This window comes from Zonotrichia albicollis, chromosome Z (assembly GCF_047830755.1).
Source record: "Zonotrichia albicollis isolate bZonAlb1 chromosome Z, bZonAlb1.hap1, whole genome shotgun sequence".
Taxonomy (NCBI): domain Eukaryota; kingdom Metazoa; phylum Chordata; class Aves; order Passeriformes; family Passerellidae; genus Zonotrichia; species Zonotrichia albicollis.
The window spans coordinates 14416868-14429138 of NC_133860.1; the positions used below are offsets into that span (position 1 = coordinate 14416868).

The 12271-nt window shown below is 40.5% G+C and overlaps 1 protein-coding gene across 3 annotated transcripts in view; it reads left to right on the top strand.

Moving 5' to 3' along the window:
• UBAP1 (ubiquitin associated protein 1) overlaps window positions 1-12271 on the top strand; it is a 34441-nt gene that overhangs the window by 11180 nt on the left and 10990 nt on the right. For all 3 annotated transcript variants that reach the window (XM_074533445.1, XM_074533447.1, XM_074533446.1), the window contains exons 2-3: window positions 6597-6637; window positions 10969-11093. In XM_074533445.1, coding sequence (XP_074389546.1) covers window positions 6604-6637; window positions 10969-11093 — 159 coding nt within the window. In that variant the 5' untranslated portion in view covers window positions 6597-6603. The remainder of the gene's footprint in view (window positions 1-6596; window positions 6638-10968; window positions 11094-12271) is intronic.

Here is a 12271-nt window from a genome sequence, read left to right on the forward strand (position 1 = left end):
CAGGATTGAGTTTTCTGGAAAGAGTCCTTTTTAAAAAGGTTACCTGTTTGGTGCCACAGTTAAATATGATAGGTCCATTTATAATAGCTGCATTTTCCATGCTGTTGTGTCTGGCTAAAGGAAAAGCTTACCTTGATCTGCTTTGACCTCAGGGCTGCCTGTAATTACTTTTCTGTTTCCTTGTGCTGTTGCCTGTGAAACTTGTATTTCTAGACGTTTGTGTGGTGCATAAACTTCAACTGTGTTGGGAATCTGTATGGCTGATAAGTCACAAAGTGACTAAAAAATTGGTATATTAGTGTGCTTCATTTGCACAGCCATTGTAGGGTTGTCCCTGGTTTCTGGGTGAAGTGTATGGCAGATTACCTTATGTTTTAAACACAGAGTCAGGATCTTACAGGAATGGAGCTGTCTGTTACCAGTTATGAACCTTAAATCCTTAACCAACCAGTATGTGCTTGTAACAAGTGCAGTGTCTTTAATGAACAAAGTGGGACATGATATGAGGTAACTGGAACTGCAGGTGTCTGATGTCAGTGCCATGAATGCATATGGAATGACAGAGAGATGCCATGCCTCTCTGAGAGTGTGTGGGAGCTCCCAGCAGAGAGGTCCTGTAGCAAAAGGCTGATTACCCACTGTGTCACGTTAAGCAGTGGCACAATTTGAAGAATCAATGTCTCCTGATGTTTATCACTGCTAGGAAGATGCAATCGAACATCCCCATGAAAAACTCCATAATGGATGTTGTGACCATCCAATGGATGTTGTGTTGTCTTGTAATCCAGTACTGTGATCTGCACAGTCCTTTTTGTCAGGGTCTTTTCTCCCTTTCCTTCCTACTCATGTATTTGAAAAATGAAAAATGCTTTAAAAGTGCCATTTTCTTTGTTCCTGTCCCTCTTCCCCTCAATCATTGCACTAGTTAAGAACAAACTGCATTAGTTTGATGTAGGCTGCTCCTCAGATTTAGGTCTCTCATCACAGCTGCTTGGACTGTTGATCCATGGGATGTGTATGCACCAGGGACACCTCACGCTTTCTTCCTCAAGCCCCCTTTTGTCTGTGTGAGCCCTGCTCTGAATGCTTAAATGTGGGATGATGGTCACTTGTATTTGTATCCCATAAGATAAAGATATCATTAAATTTGTTTTAACTGGTGTCCCTTGAAAGTTGGATAGCAACTTTATGAGTGTTGTCTTCAAGGAGGGTTTGGATTTGTTTAAGTCCATCTTAAAATTGACCAAGAAATTTAATTTACTTTATCTCCTGGATTAAGGGCTACCACATCTCCTGTGGTAGCACTTAAGAGTAATTACTGTAGATCAAGTTAGAAGTTACTTTTCTGTTAAGACTAGTGAAAGAGATGGTTTTTCTTTTTATGGGTTTTTAGTTTGGGGGTCTTGGGGTTTTTTTGGCTTTAGTTTTTCGTTTGTTTTTTATTTTTTGCTTGATTTGGGTTATTTTTTTGGTAGGGGAGCTGGGGAGGTGTGTTTTGGGCATGTTGCAGTACATCATATCTAGCTTTACAGCTTTATCTAGAGAGCTGTTACCAGTGGTTTAACATAATTGTCCTTTTTTGCAAGGGAGTACCTCCATGTGCTCTTGTTAGCAGAACTCTTAGAAGTACAAAGCAGAAGCAGTTGCTGCATGTTTTGGGGTGATGCCATCTCTTTGGATACTGCAGTAAAAGCATAAATCTGTTTTGTACTGAAGTGAACTTATCAGCTTTTCGCTGGGAGAAGTTGTAAGAGATCTGAGCTTTGAACAGGAGTTGAAAACTTGCATAGACAGGAAGCTTTGATGAGAACTTTTGTTTTGTCTTAGCAACACGCACTGTTTTCTTCTGGTTTTGCTGTTTGATGCTATATATACAGAAGCCTGATGTTGGTTATAGCCCTTCGCTTGCACTGAAACAAGTAGGTGCAGTGAAAACTGAAAACAATGTCTACATTTTGAACACCTATGACCATTAGAAATCAATCTCTTGAAACAAAGTGACTTTTGCTTTTTTCTTTACTTTAAAATCAGTAGTTCATAAAATAACATAGGCAGGAATTTTTTTTTTTTACATTTTCAATCTTTTGTGTATGTAGTTTTCAGACTAAATGGTGCATCCTTAGTAGTGTATAGACTACCCAATGTGTATTAGCAGGTGAAATGGAAATTGCGAGATCAGGTCTCTTTCTCTGAAAATCATAGATGTGCTGATTTGATTATGGTTGATAACTTGAAGCATTTTCAAGTTCTCTATCACCCATAAGTTATTAAATTTTCATTTATTGAATTTTAGGTGGAAATTACTTCAGAGAATGCACATGGTCTGGAATGTAGACATGTTTGCACCCCCTATACTCAGGAATATAGCAGCAAGAGTCCAGTTCTTATTGCCAAATACTTAAATTGGTTTAAGTTATCATGAGTAAAACAGTTACAGGTATTATTAGTGGTAGGATGCTTCCAGCTTGTCTAGTCAGAACTCCTTCAGGAAAAGGAATGAAGAAACATGTAAATAATAGCAAAAAACCCCCCGTACTTCCCAGAAGCTCTTAATGAGTTGCGCTTTGTAATAATTTTTTTGTTCTCTTCTGTTGATGAGTCTCTCCCTTTGGCATTGCCTCTTGCAACAAGTCATATTTTTCTGTGTTCTCCTTGTCTGGCAGCACAACTAAATGCCATTCAAGTTTAAGTGATGACATGTCCAGTGAATTGCCTTGGTCACCTCTGTCTCTTCAGGCCATTCCAGCTCATCACCTCTCTGTGCCAGTTGTCGCTGTCATCAGTTTTGCCTTGCCACTTCTGTTTCTGCATCTTTGTGTTGTTGTTTGTTGTTGTGGTTGTTTCCCTGTCCCCCCTCCCCTTCTGTCATGATCACTCTGAGGTCCTCTGCCCTCATCCTATGTTACTCTGACTGGCTGGTTTTGTGAATCCTGACCTGCTGCGTCAGTGTTACTAAGTGAAAAATTATACAGATGGGCAGGAAAGAGTTCACATCAGGTTGCTGGTGTTCCTTGTAACTTTTAGGTTCTTGCAGCCCTGATCCTCTCCATGGAGAGTTGTACAGAATCAAGAATGAGGGAGGTCCATGAGGAAAGTGAAGGGAGATGAGCACATCCTATTGATGATCTTTGTCTCAAATTTATTGATCCAGCTTACGTACTTTTATAGTAGTGTTAATTAAGCTCATACATATTGCAAAAACCGAGCTCATCATTGATTACATATTACATGCCAACCCCTCCTTTGTTGCTAATACCCGTGGTTTTCTTGTTGAGACTAATACTTGTTTTTTATATCCTGCTGTATATATATGTATATATATCCTTGACTACATTCAAGGACTCCATGTTTTTCACCATGTTTTTCTCATCATTTGATCAAGGACTTAGTGTTTTTGTTTTTCCTGTAATCAGAAGGCTGAGAACTTACTGCTTACAGATGCATATGATCATGGATTTTTTCCCTCAAGCCACGTCTGCACAAAAACTCTCCAACAGGTCTACATTTATAAAAGAGAGCTTGTAGGTGGCTGTATGAGCACCCTGTAGTTCTATGCAACTAACCGGTTCCTCTAGAGCAGGAAAGGTGGTGTAAAAGTTTTTTCTGTCGTCTGTCAGTTTACAGTGTGCAATAAGGTACCAGGCCAATTCTGTGCCACCATGTGCTGTTGTGGCAGTGCCCTTCAGCATCTTGTTCTGGAGTCTGGCGACCAAAGGAAACTGTGGTAGAGTTGCACTTGTCCATCATCTGAGCAGAGTAAAGCTTTGGAAGCAGTCCAAATTTCAAATTAAATTTCAAAATGAGTGGTAGCAAAAATAAGCGAATCTTTACTGCACAGTGTAATTAATGTTAAGATAATGCCCAGATTCATAGTAACAAATGAGTAACTGCCTAAGTGGATGCAGATACTGTTTTCCCAGCTTGGACAACAGAGCAACAGCAATATGCTTATAACAGTGGTCCCTGACTAGCCTGTCAAATCTGATCAGTCATAAGACACTATTTTAATTAAAACTCCTTTGGGAAGGGGGTGATGAAATGTGCCTGGCAGCCTGTTCTTGTGTTACTCTGTGTAGTGCTTAACAGTTTTGTTTGCTGACAAGTGCCTTCTGAAGTAATGTTGTCTTAATAAGTGCACACTCACAGTGCATCGGCAAGACCTGTGTGATATAAACTCAAATGCTATGTGAATCTAAAGTGACTGGCTCTTAAAATGATCAATTTCATGACTAGCTTGCTGCTGATGTGCCTTAGCTAGTTCTGTGGTTAATTAAGGTGTTGCATATGGCAGAGGAATAATTTTTCCACTGCATCTTGAAGGTAATGGAGACACTAGGTCAGCATTAGGATTTTACTACAGCATCAGCAAAAGCAGGATACATATGTGGGATGACACTGAAACTTTATGCAGCTTCAGAGTGATAGGCTACTGCAAAACTCCTTGGAATCTGGATGTGCAGTTTTGGGTTGTTGGCATTTATACACATTGCCAGTTGTGTCCCTGGAGCAGTAACCTGTAGTAAATGGTGCTGCTTTGAGCAAACACCCTTATTAACTGAACCTGGCAAAGTGAGAAAGTTACTTTCTCTAATCAGAAGTTTTTGGAAACCTCTAAAAAAGGAGTTCCTTTTTAGTCTGAAATAGTAACAAGAAAAAAAAAACAACTTTGAAAAATCAAAAGAAGTGTGTGGAGGTTTTGTCCCAAGTTAAGTGGAGAGCAGGCAGTGCTTGCACACAGTCTCCAGTGACAAACAGGGAACTGGTGAGGATGTGAAGGCTATATGACTCTACATATCACCTGGCTTTTTCACTAAAAACACTGCCTAATTGCTACTCTCACACAGAGGAACTACCAACACAGCAGCTTGTCTGGCAGTGAAACCTGGGTCTGAAAGTGCAGCTGTTTTTTGTGCTGCTGTCTCAGTCTGGGCACAGGGACCGGTAAGGCTTGTTCAGCCTCAGTGGTTGACATGCAGCTTTTCTGGGTAGTCTGGTGGCTTTGCCCTTGACATCCTTCCTTGGATGGCAGGCTTGGCACTGTTTCACCTTCTTTTCTTTCTGTCTTGGAAGCCTTAATGTTTTGTTTGTTTCTGAGAACAAGGTGCCAGAACCGGTTTCTGGTTTAGTGGAATAGTTTCAGACATAATAGCACTGCTGAGAGAGGTTGTTGAGTTCCTAAAAGAACCTGACAAACATTAAGCAGGATGACACACAGTTTTTATGTGCAGCGTGCACCTGGACTTGCCCAGCATGACTCACTTCCCCATGGCCCAGCATCTGCCCACTGTGTTTCACAAAGTCTGGTTGCACGTGGGTGATCTTCGTACAGCTTTGGCTTTAGCTTTGTGTAGGTTTCCCATTAGCCAGGGCTGGTTCATTTGTTGATTTCAATATAATGTTGAAAGGGATCTTTTCACTGCAAAAGGGATTTTCCTAGAGTACTTGCAACTGGCTCTTCTTGTCCCCAGTCCTGTCAGCAACAGCAATAGCTAACCTGTGTAATCCTCACCTTCCTTTAATGTGTAATGTTGGCAGTTGGAATCTGCCATGGAACAGTGCTCAAAAGAGTCCTTGACAAGAGGAATGATGGGCATGAATGTTAGATCTGTCCCATGTTGTTGTGCTCTGCTGCCTGTGGGGATGTACCAGAGGTCTCCATGGTTTTGAAGAACAGCTATCGGCATTTCAGTCTGAGATGGAGAACTTCAGAAGCAAAGGGCACCTCTGAGTCCTTGTCATGTTACAAGGAGCACTTAAAAATAAATTGAGTTACTCTAGAAATTATGCTGTAGTACTTTGTGATGTACTTCTAATCTAGCAAAAAACCCCATGTTACTGAGTATACCATAAGCATCCTGGAGCAGAGTTTTAGCTGACAGCTAATTCTATCTTGATCAACTCTTTTGCTGAGCCAGGCCTACTCTCTGTTAAAAGCTGGCTAGCCACTTCTGTGTTTAACATCTTGGCCATGAATGATTCACATCCACATTTTTAAAGTTGTTGCTAACTGTTGTAGGCAGTGGATGAGCCTGTTCTCATTCGTTTCTTGTGTGTATTCAAGGTGTCTTTCTCTTGGTACTGTTTATTTTACACCTGTTTTATGCATTTCCCAGTGTGTCTAGATGAGTGCCATGCTGGCTAGCTGGCTGCATACCCAGTGCAGTAGTATCCCTTTTTTAGAGCAGCAGGGATTAAACTGAAGAGGATCAGCCTGGTATTTCCAGTAGGAAGAGCTATTCTTAATGCCAAGGGAGGCAGGGTGCACTTGATGAGGCTGGGACAGAGTGGCCTCTGTGTGCTGTGATCTGTAACTCCGTCTTCCCGTTCACCCTGGTTGTGTCTTGGCTCTTGGCTGTTTTGGTTTTTTGGTTGGGGTTTTATTTTGCTGTTTCAATTGGCCAACCTTGGTCTCAAAGTTATTTCTCTACTCAATTAGTTTCAAGGCTAAAAAACATGTTTGCTTATCTGTCTTAGGAGCAGGCACATCAGGTGTCTGCAATGTATTCCATAACCTAGAGATAAGACTCTGGAACTGCATAAATGCACTCTGTGCTACATATACAAAATTGTTCAAGCTGTTTTAAAATCTTTTTCAGGTTCTAGATGGCTTCTAAGAAGTTGGGATCCGACTCTCATGGTAAGTGAGATTTAGCATCCTTGTCTTTTCAATAGGATGAATCCTGCTATTGCTGCTGACTAATGTCCTAGCCTAGACAGTCCATAGAGACTAATCTGTTCAGCCTCTGAGTAGTTTTTTGTTAGGAACGAAGTGCCTTGGCTTCCTTCATGCATAGCTGCTTGCTGATGCTGTGTTTGCTTGTTCTCTGATTAAACTGAAAATCAGTCTCTGGCTGTTCCCTGCTCCTTCATGGTAGAATAACATGTTCTTCTTCCCCAACAAATTCCCCTTCAAAATTAAAACTGAACTGCTCTGGTATTTGATCAAGTGAGCACTAGATCTGTAGCATCTTCCTGTGGAAGTCACATGAGAAGCTGAATTGAAAGTGAAGCTTTTAATACAACATTGAATTATGCTTCATTTTTGCTCAGCCATGAATTTCTCTCCTAAATTGGACAAACTTGATTCAGAAGGCCGATGAAGAAAAGACTCTATTTTTCTGTCTTCTGCATATGAGATGCATAAAGTCATGCAGGTGATTGGTATCATGAAAGTTATTTGCCTGTAATGTCCTTATTTTTAAGAAAATGGGGTGTAATTTCAATGTAATTAATGTTGCTGAAGAACATTAAAGTTCAGTTTGTTGTATGTAATGTGGATTCCTCAAATCAGTAACTTTTCAGGCTATCAAAACGAATGCTTTTAGAAATTCAACCTTGATCTTTCTGGATAATTTTTGCAATAAAGGAGTCCTAGGGAATTCCGTTTTTCCTGGAGCCTTTTATTTAGTCTTTCAAGTGTAAAGTTGAAGTAAGAATAGCACAAAATGAGAAATCTCTCACTTAAATACTGGGTTAAGGATAAATAGAAATAGTATATCAAAACTTCATTTTTGGATGGTCTCCTTCTTTCTTGTGGCCCAGTGACTTTGCTGCAAGACACCTGATTTTTTCATTTGGTACTTGACAGCTATTCAGCAGTTGCTCCTGTGTCTGAAAACAGTTTCTATGAACGCTCTGATCTGCTTGTCTTTTATGTCTGTTTTTATTTTTCTCCTCACCTAACCAGACTAATAAAGGCTGCTCAGGGCCGGAATTCAACATGTCTTAAATATTTCCCAGAAAAGTTTGGTGTGGTGGAACGTGCTGCTGGCTTGAAAATAACAAGGTTCAAACAAATGGTGCTATGAGCTGCCTGGTTAACTTGTGTGCTCCTTTGTGTACCCTCTGTTCCTAATCACACTGTTGCAGTACTGTTTCTGAGGCGCAGTGGGCCGACTTCCTTGTCTTAATTATGTCTTAAAAGATCAGCAGGGCAGTTGTTTCAGTCTACTCTAGGGTTGTTATCTCACTAAATGAGTTCTGGTTTACTGTAGAGCATCCATCCCCATGGCTGCCTTCAGCTCGGTGTCTCTGGCAGGCTGATGAAATCAGTCAGTATAGTTGATGTAGCTCTTGTAATTATTGTTGAACTGCTTATTAGAGGTTAGAGGGCTGTCACTGAATCAGAATGTTTGAGGCTGGCAGGGACATCTGCAGATTGTCATGTCCAAACCCCTGGCAGGGTCACCTAAAGCAGGTTGTTCAAACAGAGATGAAGATGGGAACACAAGGTATGAGTGGAGGGGAAAGAATCCCTTTTCCTACGTGGATTATGCAAGTGTAATGCTTCAATATTTCAGTTGTAATTTTGCTGTCGCTATACAATTTCAAAGCTTTTGAACTCTTATTTCCATCAATTGATTTGTGTGACCATAGCGACTAAGTTCCTTCCGCATGGTTTCAAAACTGTTCCTCATTCATGCCTGTTTTGGTTGTTTTTTTCAGAAGTGTTTCCACTTTGGTGCCAAACTGGACACTTCTGTGAGTTACACTGAAGTGGAGAGAAATCCTACTCTTAGAGTAGTTGTGCCAGGAGTGTAGTACAGAGGTCAGGCTGACAAGTACACTTTAGCCAGGCCTATTCTCAGAAATTACTCAGTATGTTTTTAACTGATACAAGGATGAACTGGCTAACAGACTTACTAAATAACAGTTTGGTAAAGACTTGTTTCACTTAAACCTGTGACTGTTGTAACAATGTCTTTCATAATACCTTTTTTATGTAGGTTTTTCTTACTGCTCTAGAATGTGGAATTGAAAACAATTTGCACCCTTTACTCCTCAGTGTGCGCACTTGATCTGCTTACAGAAAGAAAAGGATTCTTGGCTCTCTGGATAAGAGTTTAGCTTCACCAAGCTAGTGCTGTTCTGATTGGGCTGAATTTTAAGTCTGAGGTATTTTGCCTCAGACTTTTTGCCATTGAATGTCCTAAACCATTTGAGGTGTTTTAATATGTGCTTATGGGCTTTTTCTCATACTTATATTCAGGATGAAGTTGTTAGCAAGGGTTGTTATTAAAAATATCGGTATACTGGGGAAAAAACTAGGAAGTTTTTATTCCTTAGTCAAGCATCTGGAGTTAAGCTGGCAGCTTAATATTGCTAGCTAGGTGGGCTTAGTATTTTTTATTTGCTGTGCAAAACAGGATTGCTGGTATGTAAACAGCAAAGTTTGTGCTTGTACCCTCTGTGGCTGGTAGGTGCTTCAGTGTAGACCACTACATATTGTCAGTAGATCTAATAAGACAAGGATTTGCATGCTGAACAATTTGAGCTTCTCCATGTGGAGAAGTAATCTTGCTGCACTTGGATCATCTGGTGTAGAGCAGGACTTGTGCCAGTGGGACTAACAGGTCGTGGTAGCAGCAGTTGGCAGATCTGATTGTCTGTGACCTGGCCACGATTTACCACTCTGGCTGCAGAGGCTGCCACAGTTATTTCTGTATAAGCAAATGCTTTGCATATCAGGCTCTCAAGTTGGCAGCTCAAGCACAACTTGGATGCTGTGTTGCAAAGAGTGGTAGTGTTGGCCAAGTGAGGTGCTGTCTGGAGGCCATGCTATGCAGTGCTTGGATATGTGATTCACAGTAAGGATCACTGAAAACACTGTCATGTTCTACCTGGAGCATTTTTTTTCATCGTGGAGGTGCAGGAGGGATCTAGGTCTTTCATCCTGATAATTTCAAAGTGTCCTACCAGGACTCTGTGACCACCCAGCGTGTGCATAGTATGAGAGCTCAAGTAATGACAGCATATAAGCCTTTAACTGCAAATTGACAGGATGTTCTTGTTTATGAAAGCTGCTCAGCCTCCGGGAGCCTGTGGCTGCCTTGTAGATGAATCAACAGCGAGGGAACACAAACAGTACTTATACTGCCATCTGAGTGAGAAAATGGGTCAGATAAAAGCAGCAAGTCACAGTTCACTGAGTGAGGAGGGCTTGGTCACTGAACACCATCTTAGATGTCACTAATGTCTTTCTGTATCTGTGTCACTCAGGAAGAAGCTACAGGTGAGGCCTAGAGTCATTCCTCAGGTTGTTACACATGTCAGAAACCTTGCCTGTGATTCCAAAAGCTTGGATGAGTGACCCCAGAGACCACTTTCAGTTAATGGAAAAGTTGTTTATATTTTGGGCTTTCTCACACTACTTCACAGTTGCTCAAGGAAAGCACACACTAATACTCTGGCTGTTTGGAGGTGGTTGAGCTCTAAGTGCTTTTTCCTTGTGAATTTGCTGGAGAAATATCATCCTAGAAAAAAACAACAGATATAGGGCTTGATAAAGTTAGATTGCTTTGTTTCAAAAATTAGAGTTGCTGTGTTAATAGCCTTAGTATTTCACTGTGTTTTGTTTGAAGTGCAATGACTTTGCTTCATTGCTTTGCACTTGTGACCACTTTCTGTCCAAATGCTACTTACTATTTGTATGTCAAAACCTGGATTGTAGTTTGTTTTAGTTGTTCTAAAGCTGAGTAATTTTAAAATCTGCTTTGAATATGACAAAAAAAATGGCACAACTTTTTATAGAGATAAAATAGAGTGTTCAGGAGAGCTTCAGCATCCAGTTGTGTAGGAATAGTGTTGTCACTAAGGAAACTAAGATACTGGTTGCATTGATGTCAAAATATGGTGGATTGTGGTTGTGAAGGGGTTTGCCTTTACTTTTAAATTTTTTTTTCTTAACAGTTATGGGCTAGAATTTAGGAATTAAACAAACTCTGACGAAACTCCCTAAACTAAGAGACACTGAGGTCCAAACAGCTTCAAACTCCATTTGTGTTATATATCATATCTACATATATCGTACATATATCATACATATATCTACATATATCATATCTGGTGTAGACGTTGCAGTGGAGATAAAATAGCTCCCAAACACAGCAATGTGAGCCTGAACTGAAAGTGTGAAATTCGTGAGTTGTGGGGTTTTTTTCTTAATACAATTCCTGCTTCTGATTTCAGGGCCTTTCAGTTACCTTGATGATGTCCCATTTAAGATAGGAGACAAGTTCAAAACCCCAGCAAAGGTTGGATTACCCATTGGTTTCTGTCTGCCTGATTCTTCTCAGCTTGTCAGAGAAGCCCAGGTAAGTGATATTTTGCCTTCCTGCTCTCTCCCCTCACCCAAACTTGTGGTGCTGTGCTGTACATTCCAAGTTGTCACAGTTTGCACACAGTCAGTCTTGTATTTCTAGAAGATCTGTTGGGCTATATAGAAAAGTAAAATATGATGGGTCATGCAGAAAGCTTCTAATTTTTATTGCCTTAAAACCATTTGGCATTTATTTTTAAGCATTTGTTTTAGTCTGTTTCAAAGAAGCACAGTAGTTTTGTGTGCTTATAGTTAGTGCTGAATGTTACCTTGACAAAATATGAATATAGTTTTTAATAGGATAAATCCTAAGAACTGATACACCCAGGCAATGACATAATTTTCTGTTCTTATTTCCTGGGTAGTTCTGAGTGAGAGTTCTTTCCTAGCTGTGGGGCGAACAGATTACAGCTGGGTACATGGATGGCTTCCCTGCCTTGAGAAGCATGTTTCTGCTAGTATTCTGCTTAAATAAATTACTAGTAGCATAAAATCAATTCCTTTAGTGCAGCTGTTGGAAGTCTAATCTCCAAATGCAGGTTGTGATACAGGAGGTCTAATTGAATTATGCTTTCTCATTTGGATCCATGATTTTCCTTGACCAGTCCCAATTGATGCTTGTTTTCACTTTGTCTGTGACGTATTGCCATAGGTGGTTTGCTTTTTTCTTGCTGTTTTTGTTCTCTCCCTGCCCTACATATTGCCCTGTTATCCTACTTCATGGCTTTTCCCTCATAACATTAAACAATTACGTGATTTTCCTAGTACCCATATTTCCACCCAGTTAAGCTGGTATGGGAGAGCCAAAGCAGATACTGATGTCCTGTTGCTGGCTTGATTGTGCTGTGTCTCCATTTTTCTGCCAAGCTGGAGCTCATACAGCATAGTGTGCCTGGTCACCCTGCACAGTGTGGATTGTGCATCTCACAGTGGAATTTGACTCTTGTTAGAGCTGTAATGAGCACTGTTTAAAAAAAAATGCACATTCCCACTCATATTTTTAGTATTAAAAAAATATGTGGATATTTTAAGATGGAGTTAGGCTCCTCAGAATTATGCCCTTTACAGCTAAGCCACTCTGTGGTCAGTACACTGGTAGTGAGTAGATGCCTCCCTGTGCTGATCTGGCCTTAAAGGACCTGATGTTAAATGGGAAGAGCTTTTGAGATCCCG